This window comes from Camelus bactrianus, chromosome 4, assembly GCF_048773025.1.
Source record: "Camelus bactrianus isolate YW-2024 breed Bactrian camel chromosome 4, ASM4877302v1, whole genome shotgun sequence".
Taxonomy (NCBI): domain Eukaryota; kingdom Metazoa; phylum Chordata; class Mammalia; order Artiodactyla; family Camelidae; genus Camelus; species Camelus bactrianus.
The window spans coordinates 33,817,482-33,843,624 of NC_133542.1; the positions used below are offsets into that span (position 1 = coordinate 33,817,482).

Here is a 26,143-nt window from a genome sequence, read left to right on the forward strand (position 1 = left end):
TATTCAAGATTCATATTGTTGTTTAAATGGAACTTGCTCTGATATAAATCTGTCAGAGCCTTTTAAATTTTCGTTGACGACTGGGCCACATCCATCTGGCAAGGAAGGTTCCTACAGAGCTAGGTTACGGGATGTCTCCGTTTGTGCCATGATTCCTCTTCTTGGGAGTATATTTCAACTGCAAAGAGGAGCAGGATCTTCATGGGCAAGATTTCTGGGATTTCTGGACTCTGGGTAGACAGCAACTTTCTGTTTCTCCTTTCCTTCCAGGCCCAGGGCAAAACATGGCTATTCCCAGGGCCTCTGAGGAATGTCCTAAAGGCATTTAAATACTTACACCTCATACATTCTGAAGACCCTGCCTTTCTTCCACGGGCAACGTTATCTTTTAATATCACTTTAGCATGCTCATTGACGTGACCGCAAATGTAAATTCCAAAAGAACACACCAAAATCTAGACAGCTAGGGCAAAGGCTGACTGTTCTGTAATAGAGCTGAATTCCAAAGGCTGTTAAGCTTCAATGGAAACGCAGATGTAGATGATAGCGATCATTTCAAATTCTCTTCCACAGTTCATTCTGGTACCAGTCAATCAGCATTTAGAAACGGGACAAACTCTTCTGAATTCCTAATTCTGTTGCATTTTTCCCCCCAACAGATGACAACTTTTAATCTACATATATTCATGCATTTCTTATTGAAACACACTGACGGAAACCACTGCATTCATTAGTCTTAATATTCGCTTCTATGTTTGGATTCCTTTTTTTTGTGTGTGTGTGTGTATCTATTATAGATTTTCTGTTTTCAGTTACCATAAGGTTTTGGTATAACATTCTGTATATATACGTGATTGCTTCTAGTTGCTGATCTCTTATCTTCAAACGCATTTTAAGTATCCTGCATCTGTACTCTCCTCCCCTCACAATTACTGGTTTTGATATCAAAAAATGTGGAAAGCTTCATGAATCTGTGTGTCATCCGTGCACAGGGGCTATGCTAATCTCTGTATCATTCCAATTTTAGTGTATGTGCCGCCAAAGCGAGCCCAGTATTCACTTTTAGATGCAAATTCAAACAAACAAAAGCTGCTATCCACCTACATGCTCAATTGTTTCCTCCACACAGGAAAGAAGTCAATTGTAATAGTACCAACTTTTCTGAAACCACTGCTTTGCACTGACTCCCTCTATGGATTCTGGGTTGCCCTGAGCGCTTACACTGGTGGCTCCAAAGCTGAACCTCATGAGGAGGTACAGTGTGGCGCAGGCCTGGCTGCGGGTGACGTCCATGCTGCTGCTGCAGTGATGCAGCACTCGCTGACACAGGTCCGCGCACTGCTCCACTTCCTCCTCAAACAGCAAGTCGCCAAACTAGGAGAGACAAGGGGCCATTAGACATCACTTGGCACTTTCATCCACTTTCTGGACTAGATGCCTGTTGAAATATGTAAATGTCTGCTTGGACAAGCAAAAAGCCCAGAAGAGTTAAGACACTGCTCCATAAAGATAATGAGCTACTTGAGTCAGAAGATGAAGTGAAATGATGGCGTCAACTTAAGATCTCATTATGAACTGCTCAGCTAAGATCAGGGCTGCATAATTAGCTGCCTGGTTAGCCATGCTGCATTCCCTGGTGAAGTCATAACTCGTCCTGAGTTTATTGGGTTCCCTGGAAATCACTGGTGATTGAAAAAGAGAAAATGATCCTGACAGGGGAGAGCTTTCCTTGTGGGCTTCAAAACACAGTTGTGTGCCTCCCAGTACAATAGGGGCTGCTGGTGCCAGCAGTGTTTCTGTTTTCTCAATATAAAAGATCTCAGGTAGGAGGCATCAGTCAAGCTTTTCAATAAAGGGGGAGACAGGAATCCGTGATAGACCAATTTAACTAAGGAAAACCTATATTCTTCAGGCTACGAGAAATTTATTTCTAAACCTTCTGACATTTTATGACGTGACATTTTGTAAGACTTAGTAATGGGAGTTACGTATAGGACTTTAATCTTACTCAGATAAGGTTAAAAAATAGGTGAAAAACAAAGTTGCTTAATTGATTTACACTCTAATGTCTCTAGCAAGCAGCTAAATTTCAAATTTCTACAATTTGGCCCACATTTCTAGTGTGAGAGGCACTGTTTTCCCTCTGCATGGTGAGTCCCACAGAATGAGTGTACCTGCCTCCTTCCTAGTGAGACTTAACACATTTACCGCAGTGGCACTTAATACAGTGGTCTGTGGGTTTTGGTGCACCTGAAATGAGAAATGTGAAGCTAGACAGATGAGAATCTTAACTCTTAATTAAGAGTAAGAAAATAAGCGTTCCATATTTACCTTGGCAATAAGAGCTCGGAGTGTCGCAAAGCAGTGAGTCAGATAGGTGGTGCTCTGATCACAGCTCAGAGAATTCACCAGTACCCTGAGCACGCCTCCCATCAGGCTGTCTTTACAGTCCAGAGCTGAGCTTGCCTGGGGGGACAAAAGAACAGCATCACTGAATCCCTGTGCTGTGCCAGTGAACTGAGATGTGAAGACACAAGTAGATGCTTTTGGTAGTTAGCACAGTAATGCTAATTGTTCCATCTCTCAGTCTAAGATCCTAAGGACCTGGGAAAGCACTACACATACCTTCCATGACCGTGAGCGCTGAAGACCTATTTTCACATGACTTTATTTCAAAACTCTCAACTGATTTGGGATTTATGCCTAGTTCTGGGCTACTGAACTAAGTTATAAGGCACACCTCCCCCAATCCTGGACAACAGCTTTTGGAATGTTCTTCAGCTTTCCTTGTGGGCTTCATAACACAATTGTGAGCCTCCCAGTACAATAGGGGCTGCTGGTGGCAGCAGTGTTTCTAAATAGAAGCTTATTTATCAACTGCAGTAGGACTAACACCACCAAAGACAATGGCAAGCTTCAGCTGTTCCGAAAACTGCAAATACACGTTGAGGATGGGTGTTAAGAATACAGCACTCAAAGCAGTATTGCATAAAGACATAATCAACGTGATGCCAAATATTTGATACCAAGTATTTATCAAAGATACAACATGCTTTTTGTTGTTATTTTTGTACAGTAATTACTTTTTAAAAGACAACTTAAAAGATGGATTACTACGGTTCAGCTATGTTTCAACAATATTTCTTCTTCCAGCCCTACAAAGCAATACTGGGTCTATTCTAGTAAATGATTTCTCATTGGAAACATGTAAGGACCCATTTTTCAGGTCAACCAAAAACCCATTATCACTTAGATGTCTTGAGAATTTTTGGAAATGCTAAGTTAGAAGATGAAATTCATATGGTGAACTGTATTACTGTGAAGTTCACAGTGATGCTGCACTTTTCTATGGCAGGGATGGCAAATTTATGGTGCAAATGGCTTTTCTTCACTAATTTGTGTCCGAAACAGACATCATTTAATCACATTTAGCACTCTTTTTACCTAGTCCAGTCATAATCTTAGCTCCCATACAGACATCAGCCATAATTCAAATGGAGTTGACCCATCAAAAAAAAAAAAGGCTACCTACCACCCCTATTCTAGATAGTGAACTATAAGCTCGCCAACCACATTATAAACTTGGCAGGCACTCAGGTGGATTTAACTACGAGGGTCAGTTTGTCAAACTCCTAAGTGAGCAGCAAATCAATGAAGCCAGAAGAATGTAAAGTATCTCTGGAATTTGTAAGGTGGACACTACTGTAAACAGTGAACTTCCCAACTTCATTTTCTAAGAAAAAGCATTTTAGATCACACTGATTTCTTCCACAATTTTCTGTAAAGAATTCCTTATTAAATTCCAGGAAACATATTCATGTTGAATAGATCAGATGTTTGTGGTCCTCACCTGGATAATGTTTTCCTGCATATCCAGGATGATTAAATTTGCTTCTGTAGCCAGATTGCCACTGATTAAGGCTTCTTGATCTAACTCTGCCTTTGTTCTAAGAAACAAAAAAAGGTCAAATTAAAGTGCATATCAAATCTGGGCATTTTGCAATGACAGTAATCTGTGTTCCCAGTGTAAAGAAATCTTCTGAATACTCAATCATGAAGAGAAAACAAAGCAGCTGGTTACAGGTAACTAAGAAATATAGGGTGCTTTCTGTGATTGGTGCCTGGTTACAAGGATTTTCTAGGTAAAGTCTCCAGGCCAGCCTCATCCCCACTATTATGAATAATGATGACAATTATAAAAATAACAAAATGGGTAGGAAAACAATTATTGGTTGCTACTAGCAACTAGGGTAGTCAATCAGATGGTTGTTTAGAGCTTCAGGGCCATTCTTGCATTTCATGCCTGAGAACCAGCTCCAGATCTGAGACAAGGAAGCTTCTGCAATAAGCTGGAGGGAGTGAGACTGGGTGTGATGTGAATTTGGCTACTGGCGATGCTGCTAGATTAGGAAAGGGTGATGCTTCAGAACCTGGTCAGGGAAGAGTCAGTGTCTTGACTTTCTGAAGACCACCTTGGGGTTGCAAAGTCAAGTACAGGCCTTTTGCCTTTTCCAATGAGAAGCAAGTCTGCATTCCTGTGGGGCAGGCCATCTAACATCCTGCTGGACGTCACTGGCTACCATCCATTAGGGAATAGGAAATTGCCGAGTGCTGCTTCTCTCTCAGGTCCTCTTGTAAGGAATCAGAGTGTTTTATTCATCAGTTCATCTGTTCTCATGAAATCCAAGTGAAGCTGGAATCACTGTTGAAGCTGGGTGATGAGTACCTAGGGATCCATTATCCTACTTTCTCTACTTTCGATATGTTTGACAGTTTTCGATTAAAAGAATGAAAAAAAAATACAGCGAAGTAGAAAGAGGAAAACTTCATTTACAAATATTCTCAACACCCAAAGAAAACCATGGTCTATGTTGTGGTAAATTTCCTTCTAGTCTTTTAAAAATGTATTTACTATGTGTAGTTAGAGATTTAAGACTATACTCTACAAACAAGTGTCTTTTCTTCTTTGTTCATGTAACAGTATAGCATAAGCATCTGTCATATCATTATAATGATTTGAAAACATTTAAATGCCAACCTAATAGTTCGTTACGTATTTCCCTATTCTCAAGCATTTAGAATGTTCCAGTTTTTAAAAATAATTTTATGCAATGCTGACATAAATATCACTGAATATATACATCTTTGTACACATTCCTAGAGTGGAAATATGGATTGAAATGATGTGGTCCTGGGTACACTGTCTTACCTCATCAGCAGCTTTTGTTAAGCTAGCTGAGATTGCTAAATACTAGTTTTCTTTAAATGCTTATGAATGTGATAAATGTTTAAGAGCTGGAAGTCGTAACTCTTTATACCTTGGATGAGCTGAATTTACACAGATAATAACGTTTCATTTTCTTATGCTTGGAAGGATGTAGCTGTCTCAGTAACACAAGTCGCCTGGGAAAAACAGTTTTGGAGTTTAGGTAAAAGTAGCACAAAGTTGCTGAGTGACTCACTTATCTAGCTTCTCATTAGCTTGCCGCCAATGTGTCTGCTCTTTCCTCCATCTCAAGTTTTCATTTAGGCCTGGAAATCGGTCATTCCCTAGGAGTTAAGAAATGCACGATAGGAATTTGATTAGCATTAGCAAGATAACCAGAAGTTCCGTAACAAGCTCAACTGGGAGGAGGCAGCCCAGCTTCTCTGACTAATTAGAATCCATGCTGGATGCTGGCAGGAGGCAAAGCCCAGAGCCGGGTCCGTCAAGTCCGGGCTGACCTGGTCTTTGAACAATAGGCTAGAGTTTAGAAGAACGCCTGTCTTTCTGGAGTGTCAACAAGCACATTTCTCACGAACACAGGGCTGCGGTGAAATTGGAGGTTCTTGCTGAATTACAGAAAAGGAGAGTGTTGGTGTTGCATGAGGGTGCCCGACCCCCACTGAAAAAGCTCAGCTCCTTCCAAGTTCTGTGCCATTGTGTCCCATTGCATAGAAGGAGCTGTCACTCTGTTTACTTGAGCACAGTGAATAAGACTGGGGGTGCCTGCACACTTCACTCTATCCTACAGAGGAGAGCTCAGCTTTTTGGAGATCATTCCTCGTGTGATGGGATCCCTGGAAGGCTGGACACTCCAAGACCACTGGGCGGGGGTTGGTTCCACTGTAACAGTGCCCTGCATGGTTTGGGGAGGTAATCTTGGAACATGAACTTTCCAGTGTCTTGACCATGCTCTACACAGATGTTCAAATAGCTTGGGGTGAAGTGTCGGCCTTGAGTGATACACAGTTCATCACGTCCTATGACTCACATTCTTGGATGCGACATTTTACCACCAACAAGTTTTAAACAGAAGATGACATTTGGGGACATTTCTAGGGTTCCTGTGATCTCAAGAGGGGAGCTTTCTCTTAGAGGCAAAGGGCTAACATTACACACATCATGCTTGAACCTGCTTATCTCTATTACTATAACGTCTTAAGAAAGTGATGATGTCTACTCATCATGCGAGGAGGACACTCCTTCCCACAAAGGGTACAAAGCTCACTGGCGGAGAGCAGGAACGGCCGACCCAACACACCTGGAGCCCGGCAGCGCCGCATCATCTCCCCTCTGGCCCCTTCCCCGCGGAGCAAAGCCTCTTCCAGCCTGGCCTTCACATCCCTTGACTTCTGCAGAACTTGGGTACTGACTTTGTCAGAACTCTGCTTTCCCTGGATGGGACAGAGGCAGAAGGATATTAAGTTTTGTGGGATCTCTGCCCATGGGGAGAATCCTAAAGACGGAACACCCCACATTGACATCAGCCAGTTTGGACATATGCAACATATATATTCTGGGGGATGCAACAGTTGAAATCCTGTTAACAGGAATGAGGTTCTCTCTACAGAAGGCAGAGATCTTTTCACGGTGTAATTATAATATCTAGCTAGGTTACCGATATGCAAATAGGTTATGGACTTTACTACAGAAACAAGACAAAATTAATGAAGCCCTACAAAGGGTAACAGTGACAGGACAGGATAGAACTTGGGAGATAAGAGCCAGTGTGAAACTGAGTCACCCTACGTGTACCTTGTATTCAAAACACGAGACACAGATGAAAAGGAGATCTAAAATCCTGTTGAGTTGCATCGATGGTAGGTCGGCAATCCACTTCCTAAGGAGGCTCTGATCAGCATTTTTCATGATCCAGAGGAAGCAAATCATGAGGTTTCGGGTCACGTTGGCATTCAGCATGTTATACTGCTTGTAGGGCTGGAAGGAGGCAGATAGGGAGATGGACTTAGGGGAGAAGGTTGAGCAGCGGGCACAGTGAAAGGGATGCTCATTTCTTAGGACACAGCAACTGGACTTCTTCCTAGGCTGGGGATCTGTTTCCAGGAACCCTGCCTCCCCGCGGCAGGGGAAGCTGTGTTCTTTGAGCTGGGCTGCTTGGCAAAGGGGCTTGCCTGAGGCAGCATTCTAACCAGTCACTCAGCCATGGTCACTGTGGGCAGCCTCTATTTCTGGAACAGTGTGGTCTGGTGGTTTGCCGTGGGGACCTTAACCACGTCATCCCTCCCCCAATCTCAATCTCAGTGATACACAGGGGCTTCTAAGCTGCTAAGATCTTCAAGTATTTCTCCTTCACCTAGAGACAGCAGGTCTGGACGTATAGCCTTGAACTTCCCTGGCTGGGTTCCTGAAATACCCTGACTGTTCAAGATTTAGCTTCTTTGTCACAGAGTCCAAAGTAGCACACCATATTTATTAAACTGTTGGATGAGTGATGTCAACTCTCCAACGTCTTTTCTCTTTTTTACTTCTCTGCTCTTCAGCTTTCATGGGGGTGTATGAGGGACGGGGGGATTGGTGCAGGAGGGAAGAGGAGAAAGTCACCTAGCAAAGCAGAGTGAGGTCTATATGCTGCCTTCCCAGGAAAGAACCAGGTCGAGATCTCTGCACATGGGAACACCACACTGAAATGCAAAGTTAAATGAAGCTGGAGGAGGCAGTGCTGTCTTGACAAAGGGATTGCCAGAGCTCAGCAAGGAACAGAGGTGGATCCCACCTCCAGTGAAGCAGGGGCTATATTCCCGGAGGAGCCCCTCTTCAAGCCCACAGAATCTGTGTAAAAAGACAGAGCCAAACAATCCTGCTTAGGCTCCCTGGGGAGCTAGAAAGGCTGAAGACACACCCTACCAAGTGACCAGCCCCCTTCAATCTTCTTTTTTGAGGCAGACACAGAATGAATAACAAACACATAGAATGAACACTGCTGAAGCCTCCCACCTGAGGGAGCCTTGGTTTGAGCTCCTTTGCAGTGATCCTAGATTTCCCATGTTCAAGTTTCTTCGTTTTCTGAGCTTTGAACTTACCACCATTGAAACTGTCTGAATTTGATCTGTGAGTCTCTTGCTGTTGCCAGAATCCTGTCTGACTGTGCACTGCCTCAACTGTGCCATCTCCCTTCTCAACTGCTAGCCTCATGATGCGTCTTTCCAGCATCAAGCAATGAGGCAGAATGCTCACTGTCTACTCTAGGTTGGGTTCTGGTAGATGAATATAAGAACAAGCCTACTGGAGGATGGGAAAAGGCACAAAATAAAAAACAGACAAGAGAAAAGTGCCCCAACATACCAGGGAAGACAGCATTGTTCCACTTGTCTTCAGATTAAAGTGATTCCCAGCTATGGCCAGTGCCACATTCTGGTTAATTGCACTGGTCCCTTCTTGTTCTTCATCTGAGCCATTGGCACGACCTTTTCCACTACGGGCATCTGCGGCTGCAATTAAAATTTTATTGGTTTTAGCACATGATCCAAAAATCGTGCTCCTTGGTATTTACCCAAAGGAGTTGAAAACTTATGTCCACACAAAAATCTGCACATGGATGCTTATAACAGCTTTATGCACAACTGCCAAAACTTGGAAGCAACCAAGATGTCCTTCAGTAGGTGAATGGATAAATAAACTATGGCACATCCAGACAACTGAATATTATTCAATGTTAAAAAGAAATAAGCTATTAAGCCATGAAAAGACATGGAGGAAACTTAAATGCATATTACTAAGTGAAAGAAGCCGATCTGAAAAGGTTTCATATTGTATGATTCCAACTATATGACATTCTGGAAAGGCAAAACTATGGAGACAATAAGAAGTTCAGTGTTTGCCAGGGGTTGGGGGAAGGAGGGATTTATAGGCAGAGCCCAGGAGAATTCTAGGGCAGAGAAACTAATTAGCACGATACTACAATGATGGACACGTATCATTACACATTTGTCCAAACCCTTAGAATGTAGGCCTCCAAGAGTAAACCCTAATGTACAGTATCAACTTCGGGTGATTATGTTGTCTCAGCGGAGGTTTATCTATTGTAACAAGTGCACCACCCTGGTGGTGGATGTTGAAAACGGAGGAGGCTATGCATGAGTGGGGGTAAGGGGTAAATGGCAAACCTCTGTACTTTCCTCTCAGTTTTGCTGTAAACCCAAAATTGCTTTTTAAAAAGTCTTACGAAAAAAATCCTTCATGCCATCAAAAATGAAAAGACAGTATTTCCCTATGTTTCCTATCCACTACCTCCTGTGTGACTGATACGTAGTTACTAAGGTCAGCACAGTAATGTTAAACCTGAGATTTGGCATTATTTATCTCTTACCATCTATAGGAAAAAGCAGCCTAATGAAAGAGGCAAAATGTCCAGCACAAGATTAGGCTGGAAATTAATTTTTTAATTGTGAGAAAAATTTCAGAGCTTTCATAACACTTTCCTGTAATATGATGTTTTACAATATTCATATATTTTAAACAAATGACCAAATAGAAAGGAACCTACAGTTACAAAATTAAACAAATACCTTAGAGAATAACAAGCTCCTATCACAAATTCAGCAGTAATTTATTAAATTTTGAATGTTTAAAATGAATGCTAATTTATTGTATCTATGTATTATAGATGTACCTGTATTTATATATAGATCTATATGTATGTAAACAAAATAAGGGTCCACCATTTAAAAGGCTGGTTTTTAAGACCATGATCAATCACATACACAGAAAGTATCTGTCTAAGCAGTGCTGAGAAAAGTGTGTTAAAACATGTGAGACTGACTCATTAAAAACTCGTAATTTTATTAGACCTGTCAACGTTATAGTGTTTTGACTTTCAATTTTTCAGAAAAATTAGAGTTTGAACGGTATTTTCACCTGCCAAACTTCTGAAAACAGAACTCAATTTTTAAAAATAATAATTCACTATTTTTTAAAAGCAATTGAGTTTTTAAACAAACGTTGAAATGAAGAGTATGTGGCAATCATGTTAAGAACCGATAACATTATCGGGAGGAATTTGAGGACGCATTCTCAGTTCCTCCAAATATGCATAGGGTCATGCTGATAAGAAAAAGAGGGAAGAATATAAACATTTGCTGCACAAAATGCTTTTATAGAAGATCTCTCATTTCATCTTTATCACAACCCTAAGATATAGACATCATTACCACATTTTCACAGCTGAGGAAAGGAAGCCAAGACATAAAAGGCTAAGGAACTTTTCAAAGTCACATATAGCAATAAACGGGCTGGAATCTGAATTCAGCTGTATCTTTTTAAAAAATACTATAGTCTTACTAGTTTATCAATTGAAAGATTTCATATGTAATAGATGCACTATATTACCTCTAATAATAGAATATTTTTACTGTTTTCTCACTTGTTAGATACATCATGACTATAAAATTCAGTACATTCATAAAGGAACCACAAAGCCTCAAAGACCAAGTGCTGAAAAGTTCTGACCCCAAGTGACTGATTTGGAAATTCTAATCAACACAGAAGCTTTGGATAATGTGTGCTAACATGATTCCCTGCTTCGACAAATAAGTCATAGGTCTTCAAATGAAACTTTCTTGAAACATCCAAGCAAAGTTCTAGAAATGGTCTGCAAGTCACCTGTCATGCTCTGAATTTCATCTTTAAATTTTGAAGACAATTCTGTTCTCCATTTGCCCTCCAGGCAGGCACCATCAGAGGAAGCTCTATGCATCTTAGCCTGCAAATGCTAAGCTTGCTTCCATAATTTCTTTGCCTATTTTTGGGTTCATTTTTATGAGTTAAATAATTGTCACCATAAGAATTTTAGAAATAATTTAGTCATACATAACACTTTGCATTTGGAGGAAGCAGGAAAACATGAATGGTTCCAAGATTCTGAGCATGACTGCTTGCAAGGGTGCTGGGCTCAAGTAAACATTCCTCAAGATTCTTCTTCAAGAGAGCAGCTTGGTAATTTCTAAGAGCTTCCCTTTCACTGAAGGAAAAGCAAGAACCACTCTGAAGTGGCCAAACTTGTGTGTGTGTGTGTGTGTGTGCACGTGCGCGTGTGTGTGTCCTATGGGGAGGGCAGGCAGACAGGACTGTCTTCTCAGGTCTCAGAGAAGCTGTTATTTTGGGGAGATGGTACTTCTATTTGTCTGCTTTCCCTAATCCACACTGTAATATGCAAACAAACTCAGGAGGTACACAAATGCCTTTTAGACAATCTATCCTTTCCTCTTGTGGCCAAGTGGGTGATACTGACTTCTAACCTTAGAATGAGCTTCTTAGTGCCAAAGGCAAAATTCTTCTGCCACGGCAGAATTTCCAATAGTGATAGACACCATGACACTTTTTCTTTCATGGAACAGGTGTTAAGGGTCATTTGAGTCTGCTTCTTTCCTTAAACACTCGTATAAGAAAAGAGAAGGAACACCTTTATTTTAAGGCGTTAGAGCAGGGATCTCCAAAGGGAGTAATTCTGTTATTATCTCACCCTTAGTGGTGTACGGCCTGTAACATTCATCACATACCAGCGGACCAATGAATGAATGAATAAAACAATTTCTAAATAGAAAATATACATACGGTTATGTGCCTTAAAAAATACATGTATACATGGGACCTATGTTAAAAAGGGTTGGAGAGCACAGGTGTGAAGAACTGCTCACATAAGTATATCAGCACTGGAGCTAGTAAGAGAAACCTCATTCTAGTGGGGCGTTTGGCAGGGGTCCTTTATCAATCCTAAGAAGGAAATAGATGGTGTCATTACCTGTAAAGTCATAGAGCTGTGGCAAAGCATCCAAAATGATACCAACCAAAGGCAGGTAGAGGGCAGCGACTCTGACCTTTACCTCTGGTTTGACACAACGCGGGTCCAGGTCGTGAGAACTGAGCAGGCTGTGGATGGCACTGACAGCTTTCCTTTGCACTTTGCTGATCCTGTTGGCACAACACAGAAAGCCAAAGGTTGTGGTGAAGGGAGGTTGACCAGAATGCTCCTAAACAATGGGGTGACAATGTGAAAACCAAAGAAAGTAGGGTGGGCGTGTACAGAATCCAGAGACAAACTGCCTGTGTTCTAGCCCTGGCTCTGCTGCTTGCATGATGTTTAAAGTTCATCAGGTTGTAGCATCACTACTCCATTCATTTTTATTGTTGAAGAATATTCCACTGCATGGACACATCACATATCAACTGATGGACATTTGGGTTGTTTCTACTTTGGGGCTAATATGAATTGTGAATGCTGCTATGAGTATCTGTGGTTATAGCTTTTATTTCTCTTGAGTATCTACCTCAGGGTAGAATTACTAGATCACATGGTGACTCTACATTTAGTCTTTAGAGGAAACACCAAACTGTTCTCTATAGTGGCTGCACCATTTTACATTCCCCCCAGCAGTGTATGAAGGTTCTATTTTTCTCTTTGCCAATACTTGTTATTATTTGTCTTTTATATTAAAGCCATCTTAGTGGGTATGAAGATGCTATGGACTGAAAGTTTGTGATCCCCTCCCCAAAATTCGTATGTTGAAACCTAATCTCCAGTGTGATTGTGTTTGGTGGTGGTGGGGGCATTGGGAGGGCTTTAGGTCATGAGAGCAGAGTCCACTTGAATGAGATTAGTGCCTTTATAAAAGAGACCCCAGAGAGCTCTTTTGCCCCCTCTGCCATGGGGGACACAGCAAGAAGATGGCCATCTATGAACTAGGGAGTGTGTCCATATCAGACACTGAATCTGCCAGCACCTTGATCTTGAATTTCCCACCCTCCAGAACTGTGAGAAATACATTCTGCAGTTTATAAGCCACCTAGTCTATGATATTGTTACAGCAGTCTAAAGGAACTAAGACAGAAGGGATATTTAACTGATTTTGATATGTTTTTAATTATGTTGAAAACCTTTTTAGTGCTTATTGGTCATATCTTTGTTGGAGAAATGTCTATTCTGATCCTTTGTCCTTTAAAAATTTGAGTTATTTGTTCTTTAATTATTGAGTTGTAAGATTTAAAAAATATATTTTAGAACCAAATCCCTTATTAGATCTATGATTTGGAAATATTTTCTCCCATTCTGTTCGTTGTCTTTTCACTTTCTTAATGATGTCCTATAAATCACAGAAGTTTTAATTTTAATGAGATCTAACTTTTTTTTTTCTCTTTTGTTGGGTGTATTTTTGGTGTCAGATCTAAGAAACTACTGCCTAATCAAATTTCATGAAGATTACCCTTATGATTTCATCTAAGAGTTTTATGATTTTAACACTTACATTTAGGTCTTTCATTCATTTTGCATTAACTTTTGTATGTGGTGTGAGATAGGGGTCCAACTTCATTCTTTTGAATGTGGATATCCAGCTTTTCCTGGGCCATTTGTTGAAAACACGATTCTTTCACCATTGAATTGTTCCAGCACTCTTGTTGAAAAATCAGTTGACTATAAGTGTGAAGATTTACTTCTAAACTCAATCCAGTTTAATTAATTTATATGTCTATTTTTATGTCAGAACCACATCATCTTGACTAATTTTGCTTTGTAGTATGTTTCGAAATTGGGAAGTGTGAATCCTCCAATCTTCTTCTTTCTCAAGATTGTTTTGGCTATATTGGGGTCTCTTAAATTTTCACATGAATTTTAGTATCAGCTTGTCAATTTCTATAAAGGCCCTCTGGAATGTTGAGATGAACTGCACTGAATCTGTAGATAATTTGGAGAGTATTGCCATCTTAACAATATTAAAATTTCTGATCCAGAAATCTGTCATGCCTTTCCATTTATTTAGATCTCATTATTTTTTTCTAAAGTGTTTTGTAGTTGTCAGTGTACAAGTCTTGTAGTTCTTTTGTTGAATTTATTCCCCCATATTTTATTCTTTTGATGCTATTTTAAGTGGAATTGTTTTTCTTAATTTCATATTGTTCATCACAAGCATATAGAAATACAATTAATTTTTGTGTATTGGTCTTGTACCTTGCAACCTTGCTGAACTCATTTATTACCTTTAATAATTTTTAGTGGGTCCTTTGGGATTTTCCATAAACAAGTCATGTCATCTGTGAATAGAGACAGCTTTCCTTCTTCCTTTCTAATATGGATGCCTTTTATTTCATTTTCTTGTCTAACTGCCCTGGGTAGAACTTCCAGTACAATGCTGAACAGAAGAAGCAAGAGTGAATATTCTTGTCTTGCTCTTGAACTTAGAAGGAAAGTATTCAGTCTTTCACCAAAAAGTATGTTAGCTGTAGGTTTTCCATAGATGCCTTTATGAGGCTGAGGGAATTCTCATAAATTCCTACAGGGTTTAAGTGTTTTTTCAAAAAGAAGTACTGGATTTTGTCAACTGCTTTTTTATTCATCTATTGAGATGACTGAGTGGGTTTGTCCTTTATTCTATTCATATAATGTATTATATCAGTTGATTTTCAGATGCTAAACCAATCTTGCATTCCTGGGATAAATCCTAGTTAGCCACTGTATAGAATCCTTTTAATATGTTGTTGGGTGCAGTCTGCTGGTATTTTGTTGAGGATATTTACATCTATATTCATACTGGTTTGCAGTTTTCTTGTGATATCATTGTCTGCTTTTACCATCAGGGTAATGCTGGCCTCATAGAATGAGTTGGGACGAATTCTCTCCTCTTCTTTTTTTGGAAGAGTGTGTGAAGGATTGGAATTAATTCTTCTTTAAGAATCTGGTAGCATAACTCAAAGATGCTAGATAATCTTTCCACATGCTTGAAAATCACTATGGATTTAATGATGTGTGGACATCTGGGGACACCCTCAGGCAAAGGGGGAGGGGCGGTTCCAGAGAGATCCCTTAGAAACTAGAGCTATGGCTCCTTTTAGGAGTTCAGGTATGAGATGAGTCCCACTGGCCCTGCACCTCAGATGGGCAGGTGTTGGTGAGTCTATTAATTGCCTTGGCAGCAAAAGGAAGTACTAATCAAGAGGAAGCGTTGTTAAAACATAAGATGTTTCGGAGGTTTTTGCCCACATGGTAAAGTCTGTGACAGTATTTATAATGATTCTCCAGGAGGGTAACTGACAACTCAGCAATCGGGGATAACTGTTGCCAAAGGAGTGACGCTCTTAATTAGTTATGCTCTGGGAGGTAGAAAAGATACCGTGTGTGTGTGTGTGTGTGTGTGTGTGTGTCTGAAAAACATACCTAGGTGATTCAACATGATTATATGATGACCTCTGAACATCCTCTATTGCTAGTAAAATAAAAGCAACAATTTTATAAGGAATCAAAACAGACGTCAAGGCTGTTTCCCTAGACGTATCACCAGAAGTGAAATGGAAAGCAGAAACCACTGCTTATGTGAGTACTGAAGAGTACTTTCAGAAATCCTGTAAACAAGTGTTACTCAAGGACAATTAAGACAGAGTGTGTGTGTTTGTGTGTGTGTGAAGGCAATTTTCTTTGTGCACAAGCCTCCTTCCCAGCACCTTCCCAGCATATGTATCAGGGCGCTTTGTGTGGAAGTTTATGTTATAGGGTAGAATGTTCTATTGAGAAAATTGAGACAGATTTATTTAGGGTTGAGAAAAGAAGATGAAATTGAAGCCTTGGAAAATGAAGCTCTCTAAGGATAGACCGACACCCGAATTTCTGGAAGGAGGCAGAATTCAGAGCTAAGAAGATGAGATTCCCACACTGACCTACAAGGAGACAGAGACCTAACACTCATTAGGCGAGATCAGTATGGGCAAAGTGCTGAGCACACGTTTGTCATCAAAGTTACACAAATTTGTGTTCCTGTAATTGTTTCCAAAAGGGTGGCCCTGTTTTCTTCACAAAATTATAAGCACTTTGAGAGAACTTGAGAACTTCCGATTAAATGAGAATCTATAATATACAGCAACGCTGCCACTAAGCAGCATGCTCTATTCCAAAAACTTCTTCAGCAGAGTAAGGAAGAACGCAGGTGTCCCGGGCAGCGGGATGACGTGGTGCGGGAGGGTGGGCCCATGGGAGAGACTCAGGAGACCGTGGCTCTAGATTAGGCTCTGCTGTGTAACTTTGGGCAGGTTCCTTCAATTCTGTGGGCCTAATCTGAACACCAAAACGACTGAACCTAAATGGTTTTCCAATTCTCATGATACTTGGATTTGAGGCCCTGAATGGTGAGCTCTATGGGCACAGGGTATTTTGTCAGTTTTGTGCATTGATATATCTCTGATATATTCCGACACTCAACTGTGTCTGCCCCATGGTAGGCATTCAGTAACTGTTGAACAGAATGTATAGTATTTTGGAAGGCCTGTCTGCTTCTGTCCAGTCGGGTCTGATCCTATGGGCTTATGCAGCAGAGGGAAAGCAGGAAAGAAAAAAAGTCCCTGTTCGTTGACTTCAAGTCTAGATATTGCCACTTGCCCGTGGGTGATCAGGTTTGTAAGTGGTGAAAGAATTTGTAAGTCCTGGACCTGTGGCATCTCTCTTAGACTGGGAAGGTCTTTTTGCAAGAAACCTAATCTGGACATGGGGCAACTACCTTCTCATCAGTGGCCGCTTCCTCTGTCAGCTTTGAGCCAAGTGGCATCTATCTTGCTGCTGCCTCCGTATGCACACCAATCACCCAGGGACGTACTTTAAAAACAGCTTTGTTTCAAAGGAGTTCACTTATCAAGCATCCCTGGGAAACCTGCTATAGTAGAACTGGCAAGTTCTTCTCAGTGAATAAGTGGTTGAAAAGAGCTGTTTCATGGTTTTCTCCCCTTCCCCCTGCCTTTCCACTTTCCTATAGCAGCATTTTCCCAAAACATGGCTGCTTTCACTCTTCGGAACTGGTGAATGGTAGCATTTTTTGTCAAGCAAAAGAGGTTGGACCGCAAACTTTAGTAAGGACCATACGTTTTTTGGCTCCATGTTCTATTTTAAATGTCTAAAACGTACCCTTCCCCTTCGGCGTCCAAGGCGGCAGCCAGTTCAGTAAAGAGAAGCCCGGTGAGGAAGTGTTGCTGGCGGTACTCCGGTGTCAGGTCAAACATGCTGGCAATCTTCTGGTCCTGGAAACTGGAGCAGGAGCTGGAGTTCTACAGAAATGTAAGGAGCAGTTCTATGAGTAACGAGAACTGGAATTAAAAACATGAAGGCTAGTATTTACTGAACACGTGCTGCCACCGAGCTCCGTATGCACTGCACAGGGAAGCAGGTACCACTCACGTCCCCACGTGACAGATGAAGAAACCAAGACTTAGAACGTTCATGCTGCTTTCCTGGCAAAGAAGATTAAAATCCTAGGATCACATTTGGGTAAGGAAGATGGGGACTGTATCCAAAGCTATGGCTGTGAGCAGGCGATTCCTTTGTAATAAACTGCCACCTTTATTTAAGGCTCCTGTCACACTTCAGAATGTGGCTTACACACACTGTCTGAATTTTGCTGGCCTGGAAACTAGAAGTGGCGTCAGGCAGGGAAATGTCAGATTAACCAGTCCTAGGCAATTCCTGAGTTCTTATCTTGGGGACATACTTTGTATTTCACTGAGAGAATCTCAGATGTCTCTTGAAAGCCTTTTCAGTTTGATGAGGCTGCCGTTGGAAGGGAAATGTGGGAGAGGGCCCGGGGCAGAGCAGGCACATCTGGAATGGCTGCTTGTGAGTCAGCTCTTTCCCCGTTCCCAGGAAGGTGGTCATGGAGTGCACATCTGGATCATGTGTTTTGGCATGAATAGCTAAGACTTTTTAAAAAAACTTACTAAGATGAGCCTTCTCCTTTGTCTAGTATCAAGGAATATGCATCAGAAATACACCCTAAGAGGAATAAATCTTGCCTGCTGCTCTGAGCTACCGATTGGTTCCCTAGAAGTGGAATGTGACTATAAAACAGCATTTCTTTAGTTTTTCTAGAGGCCACTAGTCCCCTGAATAATCGATGGAAGGGAAAAAAGAGATTTCCAGAATCCAATCATTTTGGTAATCACTGTTTGTCATAGTGTTTCTCCCACTTCCTCTCCCACCCCGTGGGCATTTATAATTCATACGAGCAAGTTAAAGACTCTTGGATGGACTACTGCAAAGAAAACTGTTAATACAGGATTTCCAAAATGGAAATGTCTTTGGAATTCTGTATTTGCATAATACCAGTTAACATCCAGTAGAATCTGGGGCCCACTGAACCTAACCTGCAAACACTGTTCTCCATGTCAGTCAAAGCCTTGTCTCTAAATATTAATACAAGTGTCACTCTTCTCGGCTGATCAAGAACAAGAGTTGTTAGAAATCACTCTATAAAACAGAACATTTGATTAGTTTATAATGAGATTTTTTTTTTCATGTTTCAAGAGCTAAGTTATCTGGAATATGATTCCAGGTGGAATCATCTTGGGCTGAATTCCATTCTATGACAGAATCAGCAGAAAGTTCTAGGATCATTCAAAGATGTAACATCCATGTTAAAAACTACTATGGGGGTGGGTAGGAATAAACTAGGTGTTTGCGATTAGCAGATACACACTACTATATACACAATAGATAAACAACACGGTCCTACTGTATAGCAGAGGGAACTATATTCAATAGCTTGTACTAACCTATAATGAAACCAAATATATATATAAAAATATAAATATATGTGTAAGTATATATATATATCTCTGAAGCACTATGCTGTACACCAGAAACTAACACAACAATGTAAATCAACTATATGTCAATAAAAAAGATAAAACACCAAAAAAAGAACACCCTACTATTAGACCATTTTGGAATCAATGTAAAGGAACCTACAATTTCATAAATTTTAAGGTGTTGGGATTTAGGAAAAGGGAAGCGAGCAAAGGAGACTGTCAAGCTAAAGTGGGAAGATGACTGTCAGACAAAGGAAGACCTGTGACTTGTCTATAAGTTAAATGGTCTTTACAGCGCATGTGGGTTTCTTGCTCTGCTTGGCCTCAGCTGGGACCCTTGAGCTGAGGAAGAAAACAATCACTTAGCTTGTAAATGATTAGCAAGATGGCACAGCTTTGGGTAGTGTGCTTACGTGTTTGTCTGGATCGACTGGTCTGGTGTGAACATCTAGATGCTTCTTCTAATTAAGAAGACCAATCTTAACAGGAATAAATGGCTAAGTGAAGCTAATTAAGTGAAATAGCTTAAACAAAATTTTCAGTTAGTTGATTACCTGGGAGGATATGGAGGGGCAGGGAGATGCTGGAGCAGTATCGGCATTCATAAAGAAGAGGTTCAGATTGAGGTAATGTTCGTGGCTGCAGAGGATTCTCAGGAACTCCAGCCTCATGGAAATGAGCGTTGGGAGGTTGTTGAGCTTGGCTGACAGCTGAGAAGAAAGATGAGAAGAAGAAAGAGGTGTTTACTGTAAGGTGAATGGGGTTGAAGTGGACAGGCACAGAAATATCCCTTCTCCCCAGATGAAGGCAGTCAATCTAATAAAAACGAATAGGACAGTGCAGCAGACAGCAAACGGCATTACAGGGAGGTAATGTTTTCATCTGTTACTATTCCCATTAATGATTCTAGCCTAACAGCTGTCCAAGATGAAGATGCCTGCCGGACCCCCACCCTTGTCAAATCTCTAATACTACGGCAAGCCTGTGCTGAAAATAATCTGGAGGCATGTTTTCAGTGTAACATAATATAATTAGTTTTACAAAAACCCCACTGAGTCTGAGAAACTAAATGAAAGGAGTTGACCCCACATGGGGCCACACAAAACTAATGGAATATGACTGGGTGACTTTAATGCCACAAGTGTTCTTTTGTGGTTTCTAATTAAAGGCCCCACTGGGAAGTTCTCAAACCAGTTCCCTAGATAAGGCATTGAATTACTTAGAAAAATATGTACTCCTTGCAAAAAAGCCAAAGAGTTTGCCCCAGAGTGGTAGAGGAAGTGGAGGGGAAAGAAAGAGAAAGCTAGAAGAGTTTTCCGGGAAAATCTTCCTTTAAATAAACAAGCCCTGAAATAAGCAATGAAAAGCTGACAAAGGTGACAGTCTGGAAGAGATCTCTTGCTTCTCTCAGGTAAGTTGACAGTTGAAGGACCCAGGTTCTATGGGCCATGACTCAGAGGCAGCATCTCTGAAGGCAAAGTTGGGAAAGGAGGGTCCTGATGGACTTTCTGCCTCTCAATGTGTCATCATAAACACTCTGCCACCCCAGCACAGGAAACCGAGCATCTCATCCTTGCAAACGGATGTGCCTCCTCTTCATGCACTTCAAGAGCAATTTTATAAACTATATAATTTAAATGAGCACGTATTTTCAGCCATTTTAGGAGAAGCCATTGTGTTGTGGCATTTTGTCTACAGAATCACTCTGTACTTAGACATTTACTTGAAACACATGAATACTATTATGTAAAAAATAAAATACATGAATTCTGTGTAAGAATAGTTACCAGAACCCTTACTCTTATCAATGTGCATTACTGGCTGATTTTTGACCAACAGGATCAGCAGCAAATTGAAATGATTAGAACCTGGACTTAATGTCCATCACTTAATAGCCACTCACAAAAAGTTACTGGGTCAAGCCAACTATCAGAACTTGAAAGCACAAGATATTTGCATCTGAAAGAAGGCCACACTGGCTGTCTTTCATAGATTCCTTGAAACTTTATTAAAGATAGAAATTTCAAAAATAATTTTAGTGGTGTTTTAAGGTGCAGTTTAAGGTGCATCCTTTCCAAAGGTCAGGACCCACAGCAGAAGCCTCAGCGGCCCTACCCAAGGGAAAGGGATAGGTGCTAACTTAGTGGCTCATTGAAAGTGACACAGAACAACTAAAACACTAGATTTGTCTATTGTCTATTGTTAGTGACTAGTCATAAATGGCTAAGATAATGCTCACGGTCACAAAATCTAGAAACGATAGAAAACATGACAAAATGTTTGAATTAGGTTATGCAAATCAGAGGACTTTGGAAGATCTGAACTTGCCTCAGGTAACAATGTTCACATTGTGTCTAGATAGCTGGGACCAATAAGTTAAATCACCATTGGGGTCAGTGGTCTTTTTAGGCCTGTGTGCTATTAGTTGTGCTAAGCAATGTCCATGAATGTCACAGGCAGACACAGAGCATAGAATCAGAACGTGAAAGCCTGTAGAAATCTAGTCCAACCTTGGCTTTTTGCAGACTAGGAAGCTACTTCCCCAAATGCTGAAGCTTCATTAAACACAGAGGTGTTTAAGGACAACATTGGGATTAGAACGTAGGTCTCTGGATTCCTAACCTAAGGCTCTTTGGCAGCTGAGACAGGACAGAGAGAGAAAAGGAGGGATAAATTAGAAGTATACTCAAAAGAAAGGAAAATATTAAAAAGAGAAAAGAAAGGAAAGAGAAAAAAATAAAAACGTGTATTTGCAGGGCAAGCAGATATCTCCTTTTGATTATTTTATTTGTATTTTGGTAATAAAAACTGCCTCTATGTGAGCAGTGACAAAGGTTCTGTTCTCTCTTTGACCAAACTCTCGTCAAACTGCTCTGAGCTCCTTTTCAAATAGGCTTGGCCTTGGGCACTCCTTAAGAGCCCAGTTTTGACAAGGATCCTGCTAAATCAGTTAAGCCAGAATCCGCCACCCTTGACATCTGATCACTCTTGAGATCGGACCAAATTCCTCATCCCTCACCATCCCCTAGGTGGTATCTGATCACCCTGGCCTGCCTTCAGCAAGAATCCTGTTAGGTTCATTTTGCCAGAATTCTCCCTTTACCCCAGATGTTTCCTTAGTAATTTTTCACTCACTGACCGTTTCTACCTTGTTCCTTGGCTATAAATTGGCATTTTTCCTGTCACATTCAGAGTCAAACTCAATCTTTCTCCCCTACCGAAAAACCCAAAGCAGTGGTCCCTATAGATATCATGATTGCCCTGAATAAAGTCTGCCTTACAGTTTAACAAGTGTCATGGATAAATTTGTTCTTTAACAGAAGTTAACCCAGGCCTATAGTAGAGTTCTAGTTTCGCCTTTCCATATATCCAACTTCAAGTTTTGAAATTAATTTGAAGTTAATTTATATTTGCAAACCATCTAGTGATTTGTCATCAAAAACACCTGAGAGGGATGGCAAAAAATGGTATATTCCTCCACCACTCTGTTCTGGAGGAACCGGGACAGAAGATCCATGTGGGATCAGGAGGTCAGGCTGCACAAGGCGTTGGTGCTCTGGGACTTCTGATGTTTCTTTAGGGTTCCCTTTTTATAAGTCCTTATTAGGAATCTCTTTAGGAAAGTCATGGTCTTTTGGTGGGGGAGGGGAGAGACTTATTTTACAAATGAGGAAATGAGGCCAATAGAAGTTGAATGACTTATAGGTCATTAAGGGATTAACCATGGAGAGCCAGGCAGGCCTAGTAGAACAGAGTGATTAATCCACTGAACCTTGAGTTAGGCAGACAAGGCTCTTTCTTCCCTGGAAAAGTTACATAACTCCTCTAAACATCAGCTTTACCATCTGCAAAATGTTGACAATAATATCTTGCAAGGATCAAACGATACCATTTCTATAAAGTGCATAACACAGTGCTTTGTGCATAGGAAGAAACCAGTGGTGGTGATGGCGGTGACAGAGGTAGAGGTGGTGAGGGGGGTGGAGGTGGTGAGTGATGACACTGGTGGCAGTGAGGACAATGGTGGCAGGTGGTGATGACAGTGGCAGTGATAGTGGTAATAGTGGCTAAAGCAGGACTCTGGAAGGAAAGGAGTAGCAACAGTAATGACTGCTACTTATACTTCTATTTTGGGGATAGTTTGAGGAGGACAGTGAACAAAAGAATTCCATCTGAAAATCTGGGGAGGTGGCACTGATAAGATGCCATGGACTATAAAATACAGTCACCCTCTATAGCCACAGTTTCTGTATCTGTGGGTACAACCAACTGAGGGTTGAAAATATTCAGGAAAAATAATTCCAGTAAGTCCCAAAAAGCTAAACTTGAATCTGCACTGGCAACTATTTACATAGAATTTATACTGTATTGACAACTATTCACATCAAGTTTATATTCTATTAGCTATTATAAGTAATCCAGAGGTGATTTAAAGTATACGGGAGGATATGCATAAGTTATATGCAAATACTGTGACATTTTATTTAAGAGGCTGGAGCATCCATGAATTTCGGTGTCCGTGGAGGAGCTGGGGAGGGATCCTGGAACCAATCCTCTGCAGACACCACAGGACGACAGTATTTGCTTTGTGCTCAGAGAAATTGTCTCTTTGACTGATTTTCATCAGGGTTCCTTAATGTCAGAATTTCACAACTGCAATTTAATCACCCTAATATGTGAAAAGGGGCCCCATACTTTGAATGCTACAGTCATGTAATTTCTGTTAAATGTTAAATTTAGGAAAGCAGCTCATCTCACTAACAAATTTCAGTTCCCACAGAGTAACTTGTTGGCCCTTCTGTGCTGGGTTGGTAAATCCACGCAAACCAGTGTGTCTGTGATGTCCACGCTACAAAACAAATGACGTGGAGAATGTACCACAAAACCCAGAATGTGCAAGAGTTAAGCTGTCTAACTTGGCAGTGAATAAGTGAACGTGTCACGGCAGAGAGTGACACGCTGATGGGAAGGAAGCAGGAACTGTGCACGGTTGTGTCGAGGGAAAACTCACCTGGTTGCAATAATGTTTGATGAGGTTAAATACAAAGCCACGATCCATGAGTGAGAGAAGGTCATACAAGAAGAAAGCCAGGCTGATGTTCATCTTTTCCGCCTGTTCAGTTTCCTCAAAAACAAACACACAAACACCCACATCATTTGGTGGGAAACTCTGGTCATAAACTCCCAGGTCCCTGCTGGGAAAGCTGGGAGAGGTGGGTCCTATGTTTTCAGCCAGCACCCCTTTGGGAGATACTGAGCAAAGCAGGCAACCCTGTAAAATGGCAGCAAATGTAATTCAAAACTTCCTTCATTCCCTGAGTGCTAAACTGAATTAAGTAATTCCTTATCTACTGCTATTATTTAGGTACATTTCCTTCCAGGCTTTTTTCCTAATGCGTATTTTTCTGAATATAATTGAGCTCATTCTCTGTATAAAATAGGGTCCTGAATTTATGCATTCAACATTATGTTGCAAACATTTTTCTTCACTCTGGTTTCTCATATTTATCATATTGCTCTTCTATAATTTATTTGATTCTGATAACTACTGTTTTGGCAAAAGTAACTTGAAATGTATTCAATATCTTCAACGAGACAGATTGTTAATTTGTAAGGATTGTTGCAGAAAACCTAATCAGGATGAAAGAATCAGTTTTAACCTAAGGATTTTTTTTTCTCCAATTAGACAGCATTCCCAGCCTAAGAGAGGTCAGAGTCATACACGGTAGAGTGAACTCTTGCATGAATTGAGGCCAGAGTTTTGTTTTTATTACTTCTCAGTGCTCATATTTATGAGGGATTTTACAGCACTTCAGAGCAATCGGGGGTTCACTTTTTCATCTTTATGTCTTTTATTCTCAGAATGATAAATCAGTTTGCTCTGACAATATTGAAAATATGATTTGAAAATATTTTCCTCTTGTTAGGATGTGCATGCAGTTTGCAAATTCAGGCCAAGCTGACTAGCCACTGGCACGGCTATGGAGACCCGATAAAGAAGTTTCTATGGTTACCACGGAGTGGCAAGTCCTCATGCTCTCAGCATCCTCCACATGGGCCACTTCTGGACAGTTTATGTAACTGAGTATTCTGGGCTTGGAATCTTCAGTCTTGGTTTTGCTGCTAGCTGTGTGACTTTTGGAAAATTTATCAGCCTCCTCACTCTGCCTCATTTTTCATGCTGCCAAAATGAATGTACCATTGCCGCTCTCACAGTTTGCCAAGAGAAATAACCAAATGGAATTTTTTTCTCTCGAATACATGGTAGTATACCAACTCTTCATAATGATAAATGTATTAATTAACAATGATCACTGCTGACTCAAATTTTATAGTTACCTTTCAGAATTTTGCTTTATTTCCTTTTACATATTTTTAACTTTCTATTTTGAAATAATTTCAAATTTACAGAAAAGGTGCAAGAATAGTAAAAAGAACTCCTATATAACTTTACCTAGATTCATCAATACTTGACATTTTGCTACATTTGCTTTATCACTCTTCATATAGAATTTTTTTTCTGAACCATTTGAGAGTAGGTTGCAAATATTCCCATTTACCCCATAGTACTTCAGAGTGTATTTCCTAAGAACAAAAATATTCTCTCTCATATCTACATTGATGCAATAATTTAAACTATTGCAAACCATTATAATTTCTTGATAGCCACCCCCTTGCCCCACCCCAGGCCCCCATCTAATGCGTAACACACTGTATTTAGTTACATTTTAATTACTGTCTTAATTACTGTTTCTTTGATTATGCAAATAACATATGTCTAATGTAAAAATTTATGAAGTAAAGAGTTGAAGGACACAGTTACCTTCTGAGGTTTTACTAAAAGGGCTGCAATCTCCGAGGTGACCACATTAACAATAGTAGTTATGTCATCTTTGAAACGGTCAGAAAAGCGAGTCCTCCGAAAATTGTCCCGTTTGTCCATATTATGTACATACTGGGCCATGCTTTTTACCTACAGAGAAGATAGGGGAAATGTCAACATGGTGACTGGGGACCTGTTTGTATGCTGTGGAAAGGGGAAAAGCCTGGAAGAAAAGCTCACTAACAATGGACTTTCTAACACTTTATCTGTGCTGGTGGTGGCCCAAGCAGGCGCTGGACTGAAAAATGCTCCTGACACGTGGATGGTTACCATGGCGGCAGGAGGTGGGAAGGGTGTCCTCTTCTTGACCCCAAGTCAGAGGGCTTCCTTCTTGCTGCTGACAAAGCCAGGGAGCTCAGTTCTTTAGCTCAGAGTCATAAGACTCCCCTGCTCTTAACTGGGAAGGCAGCACCCCCACGGCCAATGAG

At 40.8% G+C, this 26,143-nt stretch overlaps 1 protein-coding gene and 1 non-coding gene across 5 annotated transcripts in view; both read right to left on the reverse strand.

The window, feature by feature from the left end:
• The window catches only part of DOCK8 (dedicator of cytokinesis 8), a 223,889-nt gene that overhangs the window by 25,856 nt on the left and 171,890 nt on the right, over positions 1–26,143 (reverse strand). For all 4 annotated transcript variants that reach the window (XM_010967902.3, XM_074361655.1, XM_045504974.2 and 1 more), the window contains 12 exons: positions 25,656–25,805; positions 23,844–23,957; positions 19,387–19,542; positions 17,157–17,296; positions 12,021–12,190; positions 8,567–8,712; positions 7,019–7,201; positions 6,525–6,657; positions 5,463–5,550; positions 3,851–3,947; positions 2,332–2,466; positions 1,222–1,374 (listed from right to left, as the gene is read on the reverse strand). In XM_010967902.3, the coding sequence (XP_010966204.2) occupies positions 1,222–1,374; positions 2,332–2,466; positions 3,851–3,947; positions 5,463–5,550; positions 6,525–6,657; positions 7,019–7,201; positions 8,567–8,712; positions 12,021–12,190; positions 17,157–17,296; positions 19,387–19,542; positions 23,844–23,957; positions 25,656–25,805 (1,665 nt within the window). The remainder of the gene's footprint in view (positions 1–1,221; positions 1,375–2,331; positions 2,467–3,850; positions 3,948–5,462; positions 5,551–6,524; positions 6,658–7,018; positions 7,202–8,566; positions 8,713–12,020; positions 12,191–17,156; positions 17,297–19,386; positions 19,543–23,843; positions 23,958–25,655; positions 25,806–26,143) is intronic.
• On the reverse strand, positions 948–1,051 carry LOC123612125 (U6 spliceosomal RNA). Its single transcript, XR_006719317.1, has one exon. It is a non-coding gene; the product is annotated as a U6 spliceosomal RNA (small nuclear RNA).